The following is a 19,390-nucleotide window of genomic DNA, read 5'->3' as shown; positions in this document are numbered from 1 at the left end:
CAAGTTTGATTAAGTTGAGTGGTCATCTCCAATTAGAAAATTCGAAGATTAAAAAAATTATTGCAACAAAAGCTAAGGATTGAGAGACAAGATCAGCCATGTCATTTAAAGATATGAGAGAAAGAGAGGGAGAGTGGTATGAGTGGCATTACAAGGGAATCAGCTGACCTAGCCTTATAATTTTACAATGGTGGTGATATTACATTATACACGTTGTTTAGTGGCTAAGAATGAATTTAGATGAGGCTAAACTAGACTTAGTTCATCACTTAATTTGGCAGATTCAGAATCAAAGGCATCAATCTTCTCTCTTAGCATCATCAATTCCTCACCAGCTTCACATATATATGCAGAGGCTTGCCTCCCTGACAGAGTTGCTCCTTCCATGCTATCTATGTAATCCTACACATACATATACACAGCAAAGTATGGTTTTCCTTCACATAACTTGGCTTGATGGAGTTCAAACTTGATGAACAAATGTAGAAAGACATACCTGTTTTGTGTATGATCCCGCGAGGAAGAAGTTTTTAATGGGTGTCTTCTGATCCGGTCGAAATGGATCTTTGCCGGGTGCCTCTCTATATAGAGACTGTCCGATCTTGACAACCGATGACCATGTAACTTCTAGACCTTGTGCGGATGGGAATAAAGCCAAGACCTTATGTAAAACGAGCGAATCATGTATGATGTTAAGTCGATATCTATAGCACGTGTAGACTAGGAGAAACTACAAAAAAAAAAAAAAAAATGTAGCGTTTTTGTAACAGCTCAATCCCACCACTAGCACCACTAGCAGATATTGTCCTCTTTGGGTTTTTCCTTTTGGGTTTCCTTTCAAAGTTTTAAAACGCGTCTACTATAAAGAGGGTCTAACCCTACTTCGACCAGTGCCTCACACCGTCCCATGACTGGCTCTGATACCATTTGTAATAGCCCAAGCCCAACCCCACCACGGACAAATATTGTTCTCTTTGGGGAAACCTCTTTTGGATGACTCTGATACCATTTGTAACAGCTCAAGCTCACTACTACAAATATTGGCCTCTTTAGACTTTCTTTTTTGGACTTCCCCTCATGGTTTTTAAAACGTCCCTATTATGAAGAGAGTCTAGCCCTACTTCGACTAATACCTCATACTGTCCGGTGACTAGCTCTGATACCATTTGTAACAACCCAAGCATACCGCTAGCAAATATTGTTATCTTTCGCCTTCCTTTCCGGGCTTCCCCTCAAGGTTTTAAAACACGTCTACTATGGAGAGGGTCTAGCCTACTCCGACCAGTGCCTCGTACTGTCCAATGACTAGCTCTAATACTATTTGTAACAGGCCAACCCCACCGCTAGCAAATATTGTCCTCTTTAGGTTTTCCCTTCTGGACTTTCCCTTAAGGTTTTAAAACGCGTCTACTATAGAGAGGGTCTAACCCTACTCCAACAAGTGTCTCACACCGTCCAGTGACTAGCTCTGCTACCATTTGTAACAGTCTAAGCCCGCCACTAACAAATATTATCCTCTTTGGATTTTTCCTTTCCAGCTTCCCCTCAAGGTTTTTAAAACGCGTCTACTAGGTCGTTCCCCTCTCCATCCGATGTGGGATCTTACAGAGAGTACATGAAATTAAATTCAACATGCTATTAAAAATAACTTTGGCTACATATGAGAGTTCTTTTGGTTGTACTCCCCACTCAAATTCATCATGTTTTTGAAGTAATTTAATAGTGCCTTAGGAAAAAGCCAAAAGCACATGCAATACTCTTGTGAGAAAACAATTGAAAACAGGCAAAGTACTTCCAAAGCACTTCCATAGAAGACTCTAAATAAAAACCACACCTGTTTTGTCACTCTTGCTATAATCTCATCATTTAGCAATGGCATGTAAGGATCCCCAGGCGTCAGGACACATCTGAAAATTGAAGTGACTTTGAAATCAGAGTATTTCATCATTTTAGTAAACATTCATGTTTCTCGTTTTCAATTATCAGAAACGTGTGCATTCAGCAAATTGTTCGTGTTTCTTGTTTCTCGATTTTAAGAACATCCCCAAAATTGTATATAAACAAAGGATTAATTATTAAAAAGTAAAAGATCTCTTACTGAAGCAATGATCCCTGTCCCTCAATGTAGTAATCCTCTGGAGAGGTTAGCGCTAAATCTGCAAAGCATGAGAAATCTGCATCTGGAGTGTAAAGGAGATTATCCAACCCCACAGCTTGCCTGGACTGCCTACACTCAAAAGTGAAGAAAATCCATGAAAATATAGAACAACAACAACTTTGAGGCCATTTCACAACGCTTTTGTAAATAAGAATGTGGAACAGTCCAAGCCCACCGCTAGTAGATCGCTTTTCCTGAACGTTTTAAAACGCATCTACTAGGGAGAGGTTTCCACACCCTATAAGGAATGCTTCGTTCCCTTCTCCAACCGATATCGGATCTTACAATCCACCTCTTGAGGGCCCAATGTCCTCGCTGGCACACTGCGTGGTGTCTAGCTCTGATACCATTTGTAACAGCCCAAACCCACCACTAACAGATATTGTCATTTTTTGGCTTTCCCTCAAGATTTTAAAACGCGTCTACTAGGGAGAGGTTTCCACACTCTTATAAGGAATGCTTCGTTCCTCTCTCCAACCGATATCGGATCTTATGGAATGATTTTCTAAAAGTAGAAAACAAGAATATTGTCAAATAGCTTATTGAGAACCACCTCGAACGTTCTAGATCTTGCATCTCTGTAACCCAACCGTTGTATCTAAGTTGGACGGTGACAACAGGAACTCCGATCAGCTCGTAAATATTATCAAAGAACTCCCATTCCCTCCATTGAGATGGGATCAATCTTTTGATTCCAGGGACATCACATGCTGTCATCAAATGGTATAGTTTATTTTCAAAATAAAAAATAAGAAAAGAGGAAAGAAATATGGTAAAGCACAAACCTGCAACATAAGCATCAGCTTTCACAATTTTCTTATTTGTGGCCTGAGACAAAACAGAGTTCATTAAACATTAATTATCAGTCCCATTAGTTCTGCCTATATTTTGGTCCTAACAAGCGACATATGTGACCAAAATAACGATCGAGATGAATACTATAAGTTCTCAAAAGTATGCGATAAAGATCGAGATGAGTACTATATTCCGAGTTCCGCCCTGTTTGGGATAACACACAGAAAAAATGCAAATGGAAGCATTACATTTCACCTTAGACATTGCCAGTCCTGATATATAAGTTTCTCCATCTGCAAATTTGTCATGAAGTACCTCCCTACATCCCCACCTTAGATGGAATCTGTTCGAGCAGGGAAACGATGTCCAAATGAGTGGGAACGAGAAAACCAGCCACAAGTACTGAATTAGAACATAACTGAAGTCATATATACCTGCCCCCTCTGTCCGTGATATACTTTCGTATGGGACCACTTAAGAAGACGTCTGGAGAACCTTTTAGCATGCGTAATAGAGAAGCCTCAGTCTTAGTAGCGAACAACGAGAAAATAGTGAGCATACAACGAGCACTGATGTTGTCACAATCGATAAAGCCGAGAGCATAAGAAACTGGGTCCCACATTCTCTGGATACTCGCACGTGTGCCACCTTTAGACATGAACCACTCGGAAAAGCTTATCTGTATGATTGAAACAGCGAGCATTTAGAATCATAGAGTTGTAACGAAGTTTTAGTTTATATCATCACTAACCACGAGTATCGAATAAAGATATCAATCAGGCCAATATAGTCATGAAAGACGGTAGGAAAACAATGTTTCCCCCTAAAACACGAACATGGTACTTTTTTTTATATATAGCAGGAAAGAAGAGAGCATTCTCACACTATCCAAATTTCGAATATCCTTCATTGCAGCATCTGGATCAACAAGAGCCTTGACGACTGGACTTAAGGCAAGCGCCACAGCATTTCTTGCTTTATCGTACGTCTGAATAATATGATTGGGAAAAAATGTCAGAAAAATATCCATGATGCTAGAATTATGAGATCATCTATTTTGTTATTGAAGAAATTATAAATGACAGAAAGATAATTAGACTTTGTCCATTCTCATCACTTTCGTATTGACTCCTAGTTAAAAAAGAGCGGAAAAAAAGGTCGAAACAACATCGAAGCATACATAGTATTAAAAAGATCGTACTCAAAATAATAATAAAAAACATTAAGATGATGTTTAAGGTTAGTGGCAACGGAAGTCATTACCTTAAGCTGATTCGTGGCCAAGAAAGCTCGAATTCCATGTATGGGAGCTCCAACAGGAAAGCGGAAATCAAGTTCTGAGGATGTAGAAGTTTATTAGATTTTCATTTCATATTCCCAAGAAAGCAAGAACCATTCATGAAATGAAGAAAATTTTGTGGAGAATAAGACTTGAACTCTACCTCCAATTTCGCCTCCCTTGTTTACAAAAGTATGAGTATGATCCTTCACAAGTAGGTTCTTCTCTGCGCCAACCTAATCTCGAACATATTATTAGATAATATGTACAACTAGTCTTGAATTATGATATAAAATGAGACTAATGGTAAGAACAGCCCAAGCCCAAGCCCAAGCCCACCGCTAGCAGATATTGTCCTCTTAGGCTTCCCTCAAGGTTTTAAAACACGTCTGCTAGAAAGAGATTTCCACACCCTTATAAGGAATGCTTCGTTCCCCTCTCCAACCGATGCGGGATCTCACAATCCACCCCCTATGGGGCTCAACATCCTCGCGCCCGATGACTAGCTCTAATACCATTTGTAACAGCCCAAGCCCACCGCTAGCAGATATTGTCTTCTTTGGGCTTCCCCTTAATGTTTTAAAACGCATCTGCTAGGGAGAGGTTTCCACACCCTTATAAGGAATGCTTCGTTTCCCTCTTCAACGATGTGGAATCTCACACGTTGCCAAATATATTCTAGAAACAGCCATTGGTACTAAATCAGCATTCTTAATTTCCAGTTCTACATCGAAAAGATAAATATTATACAATTGAAAATTAACAAGAAGTACGCTCATTATTCAAAACAACTCGACCATATCTTGACCATCATCCATCACGAGTCACAAAGAACATTTAAAGATAAATACTATACCCAAGCTTGACATACACAATAGTTTCTAGTAAACGCCAACGTCTAAGAGAGAAACGGAATCATAAATATTCAAATGTCATACTGTTAATCAATAAAGCAAACTGTCTTCACCTTTTTCATTAAACGAAAAAGATTGTTGTAACAACCAAAGAATACATGTAGCCCCATTTCAATATGGTTTCCACGTTTATCCACAAACGAACCGACCTTCCCACCGATGAAGGTTCTTGATTCATATATATCAACCTGGAATCACAAAAGACGCACTTGATACTGATATTGTTGAATTGCATAATCATTCACCATTCGAAAATGCTTAAATTAACAGGTAAACATCTATGCCCAAATGGGTGCGTTTGGGATGACTTTTAGAAGGATAAGCCTAAAAATACTCTTCAAAATTCTCAAACTATGTAAAGATACCAGAAAGTAATACTTAAAAGTGCCATGATTCTTCCAAAAGTACTTATAGAAGAAGTGTTCTTATTTCAAAGCATTTTTTTGCCAAAACTCATCCTAAACTCACCCTTGCTATGAAGCAATAGCTACTATTATTAATACAAGGTGTTGAAGCAGACAGTGAAGGGGAAGATGATAAACTGAACCTCATGGCCTTGATCCAAAAGCTCAACAGCCGTCGACATCCCTGCAAGCCCAGCTCCAATAATAGCAACTTTCAATTTGGGTCCTCGATAACGTTCAGGTTCAGGGGGAAACAACCCTTTGGGAGCTGTAAATTCAAGATGGGCCATCAAGATTTTATAACATAGACAACCCTAATCCCAACTTCACAAAATTTTCAGATTCCAAAACAGAGGTATTGCAATTCACCAGTTGGTAGCACCTAAATCAAACATGGAAAAGCACAATTCGCAGTACAGAAAAAACCAATTACCATTAACACTCATATCAGAAACATCTGTATCCAAGGAGGATCGAACCAAGAATCTTCGACCCACCACGGAATCACGAGCAGGAAGTCCAAAACCGCGGTTGTTGCTATGCTTTCTTGTGAAGAAAACGGAAGGAAAAAGAACCCCAGAAGCCATTATTGTAAAATGAAGAACAAAAAGAGGGGCGAAAACAGAGCTTCCGGAAGCTCAACTCAGCTCTTGTATGAAACGGGAGCCAGTTTGGATGGATTAATGGGTTTAATGGGTGAATTGGGTATGAGAAATTGGTAGAAGAAGGGTATCAGAGTGAGTGAAGATGCGTAGGGAATGAATTTTGTCTTGTAACTGAGAGCAGGCAAAGGCAAACAGAGTTAGCTGGTAATGCCAAAAATGGCGATGGGTTTTGGAAATTATGCAATAAAAAAAAAAAAAAAAAAACAGAGAACGTAAGAAAGAGAGAGAGACACGGAGGAAGGGAAGTGCTTCTAGTAACGATAATGCGCCACCAAGCAGGAGGAACTGGCGGAGATGAGCCACGAAATCCAGTCTTGCTTAAAATTCTACTCTTTTATACTGAACATTTTTTTTTTCCTTTAATAATTCACCTACCTAACCTTAAATTATGTAAAAAAAAAAAAAAAATTCAAAACTTTTTTATTTAATAATTTATTAACAAATAAATTAAAATTTTAAATATTTATTAGGCCAACCCCTAATAGTTTTAAAAAATAAAAAGATTAGCATAAAAGTCACCAACCATAGACTAGCTTCGACTTTCTAATCTATTAAACTTCGATAACAACTATTTAGAGGGCAATTTTCTTTTTCTAACGTGAAGGAAGTTGTTGTCGAGGTTGTTGAGAATTATTAGGAGAGAGTCATACATGGGTTAATTTAGTGGAAGATCATTTAGTTATAAGTAGTTATAAGTGGGGAATACTATCTCCATTGGTATTAGACTTTTTGGAGAAGTCCAAAACCACAGGAGCTTAAACAGCTTATATTTAAAGTGGACAATATCTTAAATTCTTAATAGAGGTTGGTTGGAACCATTTAAGAATATACTAAGCTATTTTATTGTTTTTACTTGTAATAGCTAAATTATAATTTAAATACTAAAAATTATTAAAGTAAATTAAGGAAAATTTTGTAATTCAAAATAAAAATATTGATAAATATTTAATAAGCCCAATACGTTTGTTTGTTTGTTTGTTTTTTGTGCTAAAATAATTTATGGTATTTAAATTATAACTATGGGATAATAATAATAAATGAATGTGAATAGCACTACTAGGTTTAATTTATATAAAAGTTAAGTCTAATAAATTAAGTTCAAAAGATAATTAAATGAAATTTTGTGACAAAGTATATTATAATTATTAGGAGAATTAAATTTAATTAAAATGGTTGGAGATCTAATTTGGGTAAATTAAACTGAAATTAGTAAAATTAAGACAAATTTGATTGAGTTAACTGAAATAATAAAAAATTCATTAATTTTGGATTTTAATTTAGTTGGATGACTGATTATTTATAGAAAAAAAAAAAAAATGTGATGTATACAAAGACCGAGTCTTGTTGAGTTAGTTTGTTGAGTTGCTTTAATTGACAGAGCCAACGCCGGCAGCCGCTCATCGCCGAGAAGGAACCCCATAATGTTCTTCCACATTGTGTTGGAGAGGAACACGCAGCTGCATCCACGGCACTTCGGGCGTGGGCTCCGCGACAGCCTCGTAACCAAGCTCATGAAAGAGGTGGAGGGCACTTGCAGGTTTCTTCTTCTAACTCTTCGTTTCTTTTTGTTCAATTCTACGTAGAATTTGGCGGTTTCATATTAGATTTGGCACAGCGGACGGCATGGTTTTGTAGTGGCCATTACGGGCATCGAGAAAGTTGGGAAAGGGTTGATCCGTGATGGGACGGGCTTTGTGACCTTTCCTGTTAAGTATCAATGTGTTGTGTTTCGGCCTTTCAAGGGTGAAATCTTGGAAGCTTTTGTTTCTATGGTAAACAAGGTGGGTAATTTAGGAATACTATCTCCATTGGTATGAGAGCTTTGTGGAAAGTCCAAAGTAAAGTCACGAGAGTTTATGCTTAAGTGGACAATATCATACTATTGTGGAGAGTCGTATTCGTCGTCTAACACTTATGCGTTTGTTTGTTTTTGGTGATGAGCATGAATATGACTGCTCTAATGGGACTATTATGTAGATGGGTTTCTTTGCTGAAGCTGGACCCATTCAGATTTTTGTTTCTAATCATGTAAGGATGTTTCTTACTCAACTTTCTTTGTGTCATGTTGAATTAAACATCATTAAGGGGTATGTTGAATGAACTCATCTCATATCTTCTATTTCAGTTGATACCAGATGATATGGAATTTCAGTCCGGAGATATTCCAAACTATACCACTTCAGATGGATCAGTATATTTCTTAAACATCAAAAACTAATACTCTTGTTGCGTTAAATTTGCTTATAAATTACTTTAAGTTTTCTTATAGGTTAAGATCCAAAAGGACAGTGAAGTTCGATTAAAGATAATCGGGACTCGAGTAGATGCTACTGAAATTGTATGCCAATCACGACCATGATTTCAAATTTCTTTACATATTCTTTCAAGTTTTTGGTTGAACTATATGGTTTAACGAGCTAAGAACTTACCAAATCGAGTCGAGCTTATGCTTACTTTGTTGTGTCATTTATTAACACTATTGGGTTGGTTGGTTTGCAGTTTTGTGTTGGAACCATCAAAGACGATTTCATGGGTGTCATAAATGATCCTTCGGCGGCTTAGCTGCAATCTTGTTCAACAAATTCTTCCTCGCAATGGGGGTGGTGGTACTTTCCTTTAGCTAATTACTTTGTTTACATATTCATGTTATTCGGAATTATAATGAGTTTTGACTAAAAGTTCTCGTAAATTTTTGAACGCCATAATCTCAATTATGTTTATAGTATATTTTATAACATATATAAATACAACTTATTTAATTCGAGTATAACTCGATCTTGTGTGATATAAAATTGTGTTATTACATAGTTTAATCAACTCGAAGTTGAGAAATGAAAGTAGCACAAAGATTTAAGAATAGAAACTCGGGGCCTTGGATCTTTTGTAGATCAACCACATACTTTTCCTCGGGCATTTTATATAGCTGTGCAATAACAAAGGAAGAAATTAACATTGAGTTACCATCATGTTTTGATATCATACAAATCAACATTATTCATTTGTTAAATAATAAAAAATAACGTATTCCCACGTTAGATTACGAACATGATCACTACATGAATATAATATTGTTCACTTCAAGTTCCCATGTCTTTTCTTTTAGTTTTTTGAAAAGATTTCATACTAATAGTTTTAGATCGGATTGAAATAAAATTTTCTGGATAGTATTCCTTATTTATATACTCGGGGTCTTTCCTTTAGTTAACTAATGCGGGACTCCAACATTATATAGAACCATTGAACCGTCCCAACTAACAACTAGAGTTGTATGCATTATATGAACAGAAAGCAACGACTGAGATCATGCAATACAAGGCTAGCCCATGAAAATACCCTTTGATCAATGAAAAATAGGTGCTTTATAACGATTTGAAAAATGAGTATGAAATTAAGGCGTACCTGGAGTTCGAACTTGACCACATTTTGTAGTATGGTGACATTATTGAGCTCCAAAAGTATTGAATGTTTGTTGAAGGCAAAATTTGCAGGCAGTGGTTGGTGATGGGTTGGAGTATCTGTTGTTAGCTTACATTTCATACTGTAATCACCAATTTTCTTCCAACACACATTCAGTTCTTGCAGCACTTTAAGCACTTTTATCATTATATCGCGTGGGTTTGCTTTAGCCTACCAAATACACACCACCAGTTTGTCATCAAACCCAGCCACTATTAGCAGGTATTATCTGCTTTGGCCCGTTACGTACTTAGTTCCCCTCTCCAATCGAAGTGAGATATCACAGTTTTAGTCATCATTAATATTTTTTCCAACCATCTATCGAATTTTCATTAATAAGTAGTTTTGAAACGGTTATGAAAAGATAAACAAACCTGTAATCCTAGAGCCCACTTCCCATCAGCTGGAATCTGAGGAGTGATGCCCACAACTTCATCATTCATACGTTCGAAAGAGGGCAGTGTAGCAGCAACTGGACGCTTATGGTTCGGTTCCTAAGCATAACATGTCTTTGAGTTTGGTGACTATTTCAACATTTATGAACTCAAAACTAATGAACTTACCATTGATTCTTGAGCCTCGGCACCAAGATAGCCATCAGAAATAGGGAACCGATCGCCCAGCAGAAAATAGTAGGAGACCGTTCCCTAAAACAAGGTGGAAGTAATTACATATTTACAATAATAGATATAAGCTTAATCATTTAGTTAAGAAATAACCTCATTTGGAGTTCTATTTTGAATAGATTGAATCAGTGTGTTCCTGTCAAACCCCATCAGAACCACTCTTTGGAGAACATCCTCATCGATCTGCAAAACCATATGAACATAAAACTAAGCCGACCCGAATTTAAAGTATGAGGACCTCATGCATTTTGTATGTCACATGCATAGGGAGACTTCCCTGTTATGATTAGTATGAACACGTATATTACAGTGTCTCTGTATGCCATGATATCATGCGGGCTCCTTTCCCTTCATGACTTCGACACTCATTCCAACAGGAGTAAGTGGGTTCAAAATGAATGATGAGAATCAACCTAAGGACATGAGATCGTGGAGTCCTTGATTCTAATTTTCAATGAGTACTGCATACAAGACAAGAATGAGGTTGTTGGGCTCCTTCCACACAAGTTGACTAGGACGATCTCGACTAACTACTTATTAGGAATAGGGATATCCAAACTTGCCTCTATACGACATAAAAACATGATCGCTCTGATACCATGTAACAATCATGTAACAATCTCTCAACACGACTAAGCCACATTCAGTCTACTAACAAATCACTACCACATAACGCCAACATAAATGCTACCAGTAATTCAAATTATGTACTCAACAAGTTTCATCAACTTTTAACAAGAACAAATGGGTATGCATTTTGAATGCCATGAGCTTTCGAAAGTAAATCACTAACCTTTTCATATTGTTGGATGATAGCCGTTGGTTTCACTGCTAAATAGCGAGGAAGATGAGCTTGAAACCAGGGATGCTGACGAATTTGAGGAATAGTTATTCGTCTCAATGGATCAACTACAAGTATCCTTGATATCAAGTTTCTTGCGGCAGGTGATATGAAATTTGGAATCCTATAAACTCCGTTCTAAAGTTCATACAAAATAATATTTAGTTCAAAAGTTGGGAGACTATAATGAAAGAAACTCAAAAGCTTAAGAACCCAGGTCGGTCAGTCGGAAATCGAAAAGGAGAACTAAATACCCTTTATAAGGGGGTGTGGAAACCTCTCTCCAGCCGATGTGTTTTAGAAAACCTTTGAGGGAAAGACCATAAAAGACAATATCTACTAGCGGTGGACTTGATTTGTTATAAATGGTATCAAAGCTAGAGCCAGACATCGGGCGATGTGCCAGAGAGGAGGCTGAGTCTCGAAAGGGGGTGGACACGAGGCGGTGTGCCAGCAAGGACACTGGGCCCGAATGGGGGTGGATTGGGAGATGCCACATCGATTGGAGAAAGGAACGAGTGCTAGCGAGGAAGCTGGGCCTCGAAGGGGAGTGAATTGTGAGATTCTACATCGATTGGGGAGGATAACGAAATACCCTTCATAAGGGTGTGTTAACCTCTTCATCGATTGGGGAGGATAACGAAATACCCTTTATAAGGGTGTGGAAACCTCTTCCTAACCTTGAGGGAAAGCTCGAAAGGGAAAGTTCAAATAGGACAATATCTGCTAGGGGTAGTTACCTTTATTTTTTGATAAAGAAGGGCGATGTTTTCGCTCTCAAATGGAAGAAAACCACATAAGAGTGCATACAATATAACCCCACAGCTCCATATGTCTACTTCAGGGCCAGCATAGAGTTTACCAGAAATAACCTGTGGATTCAAAATTAGGGTGTTTGAAGACTAGTTTTGGTTAGGGGTTGGTAAGAAGTTGTACCTCCGGAGCAGCATAGTTAGGACTCCCACAGCTTGTTTTCAGGAAATGCCCATCATACATCACATTGCTAAAACCAAAATCTGCTATCTTTACATTCAAATTGGTATCCAAAAGCACATTCTCAGCCTTAAGATCCCTGTGGACTATCATGTTTCTGTGGCAGTGCTCAACTCCTGATATCACCTGTCCCAATAATCCTCAATATCAGTTCATATCACTTTTCTTGACTCTTCAATATCAGATGATGAAAGCTTAGTAAACCTACTATGATTCTTGGAATAATCAAAACTGTCTTGAATTTGTTTTTAAATGTCTAAGGAGTTCATGAACCGTATTTGATAACGTTCTTGAGAATATTTGTTAAAACCACTCCATCTAAATGGTGGTAAAAGTTCTCTATTTATAATCATTTACCGAATCAAATAAATTACAAAGGAAATGGAAAGAGCAATAAATGGATACAAGATATTTGCCTATAATAAATGGACAAATATGATACCTATGGTAAACCGTAATGGAAGACTAAATATCCTCAATCATACAAGATATTTGCCTATAGTCCAGGGTCAAATATGATACATTCAGGACTAAATATTCTAAACCGTTCTCGTTTTGTGCTTAGTAGTTTCTCAAATTTTGCCTTTTTTTAGAAACGAGAAACAAGATGAGTTCTCGAACATGTTTGCTTCCAACAAACGGAGAAACAAAAAACAAGAAACGGGAAATTGGAATGTTATCAAACGAGTACTCGGTGAGTGAACGAAACGTCCTAAACATGATGGAAGTAGAGGATATATATGATACCTGTTGGAAGAGTCTACGAGCTTCATCTTCCTTCAACCTGCCATTCTCCGCAATATAATAAAAAAGTTCTCCAAACTTGACAAACTCCATCACTACACAGGTAGCAGTTGGTGTCTCTATAACCTCATAGAGTTGTACTATGTGAGGATGCATAAACAACTTCATTATTTGTAGCTCTCTTCTTACTGCATTCATTTTAAAATCACAAACCTTTTTCATAAGTTTCAACTATGTCTCTATCTATAATACTTTATACGCTTTCATTTTAATTAAGGTAGTTCGAATCCCACCTCACCCACAACCGCCCGGAAAGAGAACTAGAGCGATTAAATTAAGATGAAGTACTCTTCTATTAGTTAGCTTCTCTTTTAAACATTTTTAGCGGTTTGTATGTGATTGATAATAAATTATCGTGTGTTATGCATACTTGAAGTTGATATATTTGAAACGTTATGGGATCTTTTGTACGTATGTTAATTTGAGATGTGACTATTTGTATGTGTGAGAATCTATAATACTCGGCCTAGGAAGGAATGAACTTTCCTAACATTTCCTTTTTAAATATAAGTTCACATATTTTTTTTTAAGGATCTTAGGAGCTAAATTTTATGATGTCGAGCAGAGTAAAGTTCAGTCAATGGTCCATGTCTGAGGGGCATTTTGGTCATTTTTAGTTTGTCTCGGGCTCGATGTTTAATTTGGAAATTAAAAGAAGGGAGAAAATAAAGAAGAAGTGGCTTAGGGTTTTGGAAATAAAAAGTTTGAACATATCATCTATGAATTTGAGGCATTTTTTTTGGCTAAATATTGTGGAACGAATCTTCTCTTCTTATAGTGATGTGGAAACCTCCCTTTAACAAACATGTTTTAGAACTGTGAGACTGACGATGAGACATAACAGACCAAAACAGACAATATTTATTAGCAGTTTAATTGGTTACAAACATACTCTCTCTAATAAACATGTTTGAGAACAGTGAGACTGACCGTGATACTTAACCGGCCAAAACAAACAATATTTATGAGTAGTTTAACGGTTACAAACATACTCTCTCTAACAAACATCCGTGAGACTGACCCTGATACATAACAGGCCAAAACAGATAATATTTTTTTTAGCAAACATGTTTGTGACCCTGATACATAACAGGCCAAAACAGATAATATTTTTTTTAGCAAACATGCCCTCTAACAAACATGTTTTAGAACCATGAGACTGACGGTGATACATAACAGACAAAAATAGACAATATTTATTAAACTGTTACAAACATACTTCAGTAAAGTTATTCTAAAAGTGATTTACGAGTTTCTAGACATTGTTTTTGTTTAGATCCAAGTGTTTTAGGTACTTTTGCTCATTTTGTATTTGGAGATCATTTTAAACAAATATTGTGAAAGAAGAGAAAACGCTTGTACATTAGGAATTTAATGTGATGTACTTTGCACCATTTTCGAAGATTCAATGAACAAAGTATTCTGTAATTGTGTTCATGATTGGATAAATATAATTGTAAAAGTGAAAACATAAAAAATCCCAATTAATTTATAGAAAATTGGTAATGAACAGAACAAACCTTTATCTTCTAAACCCATCTCTGCAATCTTGTTGCGATTGAGGATCTTAATCGCAACTTTATGTCCTGTTAACATATGTTCTGCAACTCGAACTTTTCCGGTTGAACCTTCTCCGATGGTTCTTCCAAGCTTGTAATTCCCCAGAAACACATCCCTTCTTCTTCTATCTTCCATTTTAACCAACTTTCAGAAACCCCTTTTTAAATATTTTAAGTTAGCTAAAAAAAGAAACAAGAAATTCCAAAAGAAAAAATCAAAAGGAAGGGCCTGGAAATGGAACCTCTGAATCTCTGTGTTCTACCGATCTTCTGAAGACTGAAGTGGAGGAGGAAGGTGCTTTAATGGCGGAAAGGGTAATTTGGGCAATTTGAAATTGATGAAAAAGAGAAGGCCAATGGGAGGGTAATAGCGATGCCTTCTGTCTTCATCGAATAATTTAATGCTGTGTTCTTCACCATTCAACCTTCTCTCTATATGTTTGTTTATTTTTCTTTTATTTGATAACAAAATAATTATTAGAAAATCAATTACTGGGGGAAATTAGAAAATGATGTTTTTATTTTTTTATCTAACAAAATTGATTTTTTAATTAAAATTGACTTGACTTTATAAAGTAATTAATTTGAATTTGATCGAGTTAATACTAGAAATTTATTTTGATTTTTTATTTTAACTCTAAAAAATCTCGCATTAGTTGAAGAGAGAGAAAATAAACATTTCTAGTAAGAATGTAGACATCTATGTGAGATCTCACATTAATTGGAGAGAGGAAAACGAAACATTTTTTATAATGGTATAGAAATCTCTCCAACATACACGTCTTGAATAGAAATCCTTGAAGAAAAATTCCAAACAAGATAATATTTACTAGCTATGAACTTAAGGCGGTTATAAATGATATCAAAACCATAAGCAATATGCCAGCAAACCAAAAGATGGTGGATTGTGATATCGAAATGAAACATTCAAGGCAATTAATTCATTCCCACCCTATTTAACTTCTCTGGTTTGTGTGTACCTGATTCCTGAATTTTATCTTATGTTTGACAAATTCAAAATTATTTAAAATTTCTTGCTCTCATTCTTGTATTTGAAAATTGTGAAAGCAAAAGCTACAAAGCTGGAGGAGATTAGAATTGTTGTAGCACAGTGAAGTGCAGTTTTTGAAACAGAAATTAGCTTGCCTGTTCACGTCCAAAGTCGCGGTAGATGTGCCATTTCTGATATCTTTGAGGGTCTGCTAAAACAGGTCTAAGACGAGGTGAACTTGTGCATTCTGTACAGCAGCATCCTCTCAACTCCTCCACGCAATCTTTACAGCATCTGAAACCAGACAAACTCATTCCATTACCCAATCCATTTTTGCTTTGGAATTAAACCAACGACACAGCAAGTAATGATCAGAGATCAGGAACGAGTGTAGCCAAAACTTGCAAACCAGACTTACAGAAATAGTAGATTGCAGTCGAGATTCGCACAATTTCGGTGCCTTAATTGAGAAACCTTGGAAGTACAGATATAGCATTTGGCGAATGCATTATTCCCAAAAAATTGAGGGGTTCTGCTTGATTCAACTTCGGGGTTGTAGGCTGATGGAGGCAGTGAGAGTCGTGAGTCGAACACGAACAAATTACCAACCCATTGCTCGATACCTTCATCTTTTAGATAATTAGTGACTCCTCCTTTTAAGGTCAAAATGTTTTGAAACCCCCTTTCCCTGCAACAATGATACAAAAAGGAATAATCATGACTTCATCCACACACCAGATCAACATTGTGCCCAAGATGTCTATCATGGTGAATAGGGTGCTGGTAAGGAAGAGGGGAAAGAAAAATAGCACTAAAATCTATTGTAATATGAATAGAGCATGCAATGGTAGTAGCCTTTCAAGAGGGCTATCTCCCTCGGCCACAAGATAACCGACTCCCAAAGTTAAGCTCAATCTCCAACTCTCTAACTCCCTCGATTTATAACCGCCCCACCATAACTTCTGTGTTTGATCTGAAGAAGGATGGTACAGATACAAAAATTGGTTTACCTTAGAATTGTCGAATATACATCACAACGGATACCGCCCGTGCAATACATCAATACCTCTGTCTTCTCTTTGTCAGCATTTGCCAAAGGATCAGAAGCAGCATCCTAAATAAGCATAAATAGGGACGTTAGCGAACAGATCACACCTGTTGAAAGCTCCACAAGTTATCTTTATTTCTTTACATATCCCAATCACAAAGAACAAAGTTATTCGCTCACAACTTAGGGGAAAAAAAGTGAGGGTCTTCTACTCAAAGGATGACAAAAGAGGTACCAAACATCAATATATTGAAATTACTACACCAACTGAAATCCAAATACAGCAAAATTTATTCTGAAAATTATTACAAATGAAATTAGTTCTGAGGAAGAAATTCATTGGAACGAGAAACCACTTAAAGGAAGACAGAGAGCAAGAATTAATATCAAACTCGTGAGAAAATGGTTGTTTTTGTGACAGACTTGGGGTACTGTAGGAGTTTCGGAGAGATCTTCTAATGATGTGTGATCCTTAGTTAGATTCTATGCCTCTCTTTCTCTCTGAGCTTTATTGACAAAAGCTTGTTGTAATTACTCTCTAGGTCTGATTTTACTGGGTTAGAGCCTCTTTTCGTATTTTCATTCCCTTTTGTGGGCTTTTTTTGTGTTGTATTCTTTCCTTTTTTTCCTCAATGAAAGCTCGGTTATTCATAAAAAAAAATTATATCAATGTTTTAATAGAATACTCAAAGTGATTGTTGATGCTAAAGAAGAGTTTTTAAAAGATCTGTGTCCTTGTTATCTGCTATTCTTTTTACCGTCGGTGACCGACTGATTTGACGTCAATTCCTACAACATGTTCCACAGTTGACATACCTCAGTTTGGGACAAACCAAATGATGTGCACCTAAAGTTGTCCACAGTTGGCCGCTGAGCACCTTGGAAATGACCAATGTCCCACTCATATCCTGAATATATGCAATTAGATAGCAATTTTAACAAAATGAAGTAAACACGAGAACCAACAATGCAACTAAAATGCCCAAACACCAAAAGCTAGAGGAACAAAGCTCCTTTGTCTTAGTTCCTCAAAGTCATCAAAGAGAGCTGTTTCAATCTTATTTCCAAGAAAAGAACCAAAAGTAAACGAACTGTAGTAAAAAAATTGCATATTCTAAATTCAATATCGAACAGAACATGTAAAAAAATACTAACTTTTAATGGTCCATTTGAGGGAATATTTAAATATACAATCATAAGCATCTTTTATAAGAAAATTGAATGAGAAAAGATTATGGAAGAGAAGTACGTACCATTTCTCATATCCAATAAAATATACTTTGTATCCTTATTCCTATTCATTGTTTCCAACCTTTCTCTCCACTCAGATGGAGTTAAAGGCGTTGCTCGCTTTGATGGATCAAGAAAAGGAAGATGTGAAAAATCGCCTTCCAACTAAGGAAAAAAGAAAAAAAAAGCTTACAAGTTAGCGAATGTTCCTCCTCTCTCCCATCGAACCAACAAATTAGAGATAAGTCATTCAAATAGTTGTTGTCGTGTACTATAGTAATTTTATGCATCTGATAAACTCCTACAAGTTCTATCCACAACGTATTGAAATCAGACAGTTTTGAGTACTCTAGGAAGAGAATAAATGAAGCTCAACAGAAGAAGAAAAAAAAAGTAAACAATATATTCATCCTAAAGTAAGTGGTTTTGCTCACTTGTACAAGTGAGGTCTTATAACGCAACTTCAGCTTGGGAAAGGCATGACCATTTATTGCTGGAGAAACTTGAACTAGGATATCAGAAAATCTGGGATCTTCTCTTAACCAGTTTGCATAAGCAAGAACATCTTTTGATGGCCCACTGTACTGAACCAATAAATATATGATTAGCATGAAAAGAAACCAGCAGCAAATAGAAAGTAAATAAGAGATGATTAATGATTCATTAGGCATTTGATCTTGGTGTTTAAGGTTCAAAGACTAAACAAAAACATTTAAAGAGAATTACAGGATAATATGTAACATGTTCATGCATATTAATGTCAACAGGCACCGAAAATCTGGAGAATTCAAAATGGAAAAAAGGTACGAAACAAATATCAAACTTGGGAGTTAATGGATCTCATTCAGAACAATACAAATACATGGAAATAAAGATACCATTCGGAACACAATACCTGCGCGTTAATTCCTTGTTCATTCAGGTAGATTCGGCCATGTATATTCAAATCCTAAACGAAAAAACAGAGAGCACATTATAAATTTCGTTCATCAAGTTACCCAAATCCCAATTTCTAGGTTTGTGAATTGTAACTGTGAATTCAATAGTTTGGACAAAGAAATTACCCTCATAAAGTAGAGATGCTTAGCGACCTCAGCTTCGGGGTCTTCAATGGACACAAAATGGTAGAAATTAACGACTAAGAAATCTTCCTCCGAAGTTTCGGGAAGAAGCCGACGATGTTCCTCGTTTGGCCGTGAGTTCGATAGAGAGACAGAGGACGAGGCAACTGCAATTTGCCTCGGCTTCCATTTCCTGTGTCGGAGCGGAACTCTAATGGCAGTAATGGAGAAATTGATTGTACAAGAAATGGTTGGTCTGTGGATAAGAGTAATCGTAGCCATGGCTGCCGCATTACCAGTGTCCAGTATCGTCAGTGACAATGGCAGCTGCATTGGAAGCTACAAGCCATAGAAATGGTGGTGGTTTCACCTTGCCCAATCCCCAACTCCTAATGGATATTGAATTTTTAGGGATTCTAAAAAATAAGAACAATTAAAAAAATGTTACAGAATCTCGAGATAGAAGCGGGAGCGGAAAGCTCCACCCTAGCTTTAAGGGCTTTGGTATTCAAGGGTTAGCTTAGCTCGTCCACAAACATGGTGAATAGATCTAATTATTAATCCCT

General features: G+C 36.8%; 4 protein-coding genes across 5 annotated transcripts; 1 reads left to right on the top strand and 3 right to left on the bottom strand.

Moving 5' to 3' along the window:
* Nucleotides 1-81: 81 nt before the first annotated feature.
* On the bottom strand, nucleotides 82-6,518 carry LOC111495951 (zeta-carotene desaturase, chloroplastic/chromoplastic). The gene is made up of 14 exons (XM_023146151.1): nucleotides 5,984-6,518; nucleotides 5,694-5,818; nucleotides 5,200-5,334; nucleotides 4,396-4,468; nucleotides 4,217-4,290; nucleotides 3,837-3,941; nucleotides 3,388-3,632; nucleotides 3,209-3,296; nucleotides 2,944-2,986; nucleotides 2,712-2,868; nucleotides 2,099-2,227; nucleotides 1,835-1,907; nucleotides 497-661; nucleotides 82-402 (listed from the first exon to the last, which is right to left on the bottom strand). Exons 1-14 carry the CDS (start codon nucleotides 6,135-6,137, stop codon nucleotides 247-249), a joined length of 1,722 nt encoding a protein of 573 aa, XP_023001919.1. The 5' UTR covers nucleotides 6,138-6,518; the 3' UTR covers nucleotides 82-246.
* A 1,084-nt stretch (nucleotides 6,519-7,602) lies between these two features.
* Nucleotides 7,603-8,912, top strand: LOC111500232 (DNA-directed RNA polymerase II subunit RPB7-like). The gene is made up of 6 exons (XM_023151929.1): nucleotides 7,603-7,752; nucleotides 7,831-7,996; nucleotides 8,193-8,243; nucleotides 8,341-8,406; nucleotides 8,485-8,553; nucleotides 8,715-8,912. The coding sequence occupies exons 1-6, from the start codon at nucleotides 7,637-7,639 to the stop codon at nucleotides 8,775-8,777; spliced, it is 531 nt and encodes a 176-aa protein (XP_023007697.1). The 5' UTR covers nucleotides 7,603-7,636; the 3' UTR covers nucleotides 8,778-8,912.
* LOC111500223 (SNF1-related protein kinase catalytic subunit alpha KIN10-like) lies at nucleotides 8,905-14,916 on the bottom strand. 2 transcript variants are annotated; one of them, XM_023151906.1, is made up of 11 exons: nucleotides 14,737-14,915; nucleotides 14,456-14,652; nucleotides 12,879-13,063; nucleotides 12,075-12,257; nucleotides 11,879-12,010; nucleotides 11,091-11,276; nucleotides 10,391-10,480; nucleotides 10,235-10,318; nucleotides 10,046-10,165; nucleotides 9,615-9,842; nucleotides 8,905-9,138 (listed from the first exon to the last, which is right to left on the bottom strand). In XM_023151906.1, exons 2-11 carry the CDS (start codon nucleotides 14,628-14,630, stop codon nucleotides 9,025-9,027), a joined length of 1,497 nt encoding a protein of 498 aa, XP_023007674.1. In that variant the 5' UTR covers nucleotides 14,631-14,652; nucleotides 14,737-14,915; the 3' UTR covers nucleotides 8,905-9,024. The 2 variants fall into 2 exon arrangements, with proteins under 2 accessions (XP_023007674.1, XP_023007684.1); XM_023151916.1 differs by lacking the exon at nucleotides 8,905-9,138 and adding an exon at nucleotides 9,367-9,537 and having other exon boundaries at nucleotides 9,591-9,842; nucleotides 14,737-14,916.
* Nucleotides 14,917-15,514: 598 nt separating this feature from the next.
* Nucleotides 15,515-19,292, bottom strand: LOC111470760 (rhodanese-like domain-containing protein 8, chloroplastic). The gene is made up of 8 exons (XM_023116363.1): nucleotides 18,828-19,292; nucleotides 18,659-18,712; nucleotides 18,198-18,347; nucleotides 17,787-17,928; nucleotides 17,350-17,441; nucleotides 16,496-16,599; nucleotides 15,904-16,173; nucleotides 15,515-15,779 (listed from the first exon to the last, which is right to left on the bottom strand). The coding sequence occupies exons 1-8, from the start codon at nucleotides 19,155-19,157 to the stop codon at nucleotides 15,632-15,634; spliced, it is 1,290 nt and encodes a 429-aa protein (XP_022972131.1). The 5' UTR covers nucleotides 19,158-19,292; the 3' UTR covers nucleotides 15,515-15,631.
* Nucleotides 19,293-19,390: the final 98 nt, after the last annotated feature.

This window comes from Cucurbita maxima, unplaced genomic scaffold (assembly GCF_002738345.1).
Source record: "Cucurbita maxima cultivar Rimu unplaced genomic scaffold, Cmax_1.0 Cma_Scf00002, whole genome shotgun sequence".
Lineage (NCBI taxonomy): Eukaryota > Viridiplantae > Streptophyta > Magnoliopsida > Cucurbitales > Cucurbitaceae > Cucurbita > Cucurbita maxima.
The sequence above is the reverse complement of the archived record's forward strand: the minus strand, read 5'-3'. Positions and strand labels throughout refer to the sequence as shown.

What these genes read in the sequence shown, in the direction of transcription:
- LOC111495951 (XM_023146151.1), bottom strand. Translation starts at nt 6,137, where the DNA reads ATGGCTTCTGGGGTTCTTTTTCCTTCCGTTTTCTTCACAAGAAAGCAT. An exon ending in ATATTCGAAATTTGGATAGT is followed by an intron (nt 3,633 to 3,836) that starts GTGAGAATGCTC and finishes TCAATCATACAG; the next exon opens with ATAAGCTTTTCCGAGTGGTT. An exon ending in AGCTGATGCTTATGTTGCAG is followed by an intron (nt 2,869 to 2,943) that starts GTTTGTGCTTTA and finishes ATTTGATGACAG; the next exon opens with CATGTGATGTCCCTGGAATC.
- LOC111500232 (XM_023151929.1), top strand. Translation starts at nt 7,637, where the DNA reads ATGTTCTTCCACATTGTGTTGGAGAGGAACACGCAGCTGCATCCACGG. An exon ending in AGATTTTTGTTTCTAATCAT is followed by an intron (nt 8,244 to 8,340) that starts GTAAGGATGTTT and finishes CTTCTATTTCAG; the next exon opens with TTGATACCAGATGATATGGA. An exon ending in GAGTAGATGCTACTGAAATT is followed by an intron (nt 8,554 to 8,714) that starts GTATGCCAATCA and finishes GTTGGTTTGCAG; the next exon opens with TTTTGTGTTGGAACCATCAA.
- LOC111500223 (XM_023151906.1), bottom strand. Translation starts at nt 14,630, where the DNA reads ATGGAAGATAGAAGAAGAAGGGATGTGTTTCTGGGGAATTACAAGCTT. An exon ending in CCGAGGCTCAAGAATCAATG is followed by an intron (nt 10,166 to 10,234) that starts GTAAGTTCATTA and finishes TGTTATGCTTAG; the next exon opens with GAACCGAACCATAAGCGTCC. An exon ending in TGGTCAAGTTCGAACTCCAG is followed by an intron (nt 9,139 to 9,614) that starts GTACGCCTTAAT and finishes GTTATTGCACAG; the next exon opens with CTATATAAAATGCCCGAGGA.
- LOC111470760 (XM_023116363.1), bottom strand. Translation starts at nt 19,157, where the DNA reads ATGCAGCTGCCATTGTCACTGACGATACTGGACACTGGTAATGCGGCA. An exon ending in ATAAGACCTCACTTGTACAA is followed by an intron (nt 17,929 to 18,197) that starts GTGAGCAAAACC and finishes TTTTTTCCTTAG; the next exon opens with TTGGAAGGCGATTTTTCACA. An exon ending in TTTATTGGATATGAGAAATG is followed by an intron (nt 17,442 to 17,786) that starts GTACGTACTTCT and finishes GCATATATTCAG; the next exon opens with GATATGAGTGGGACATTGGT.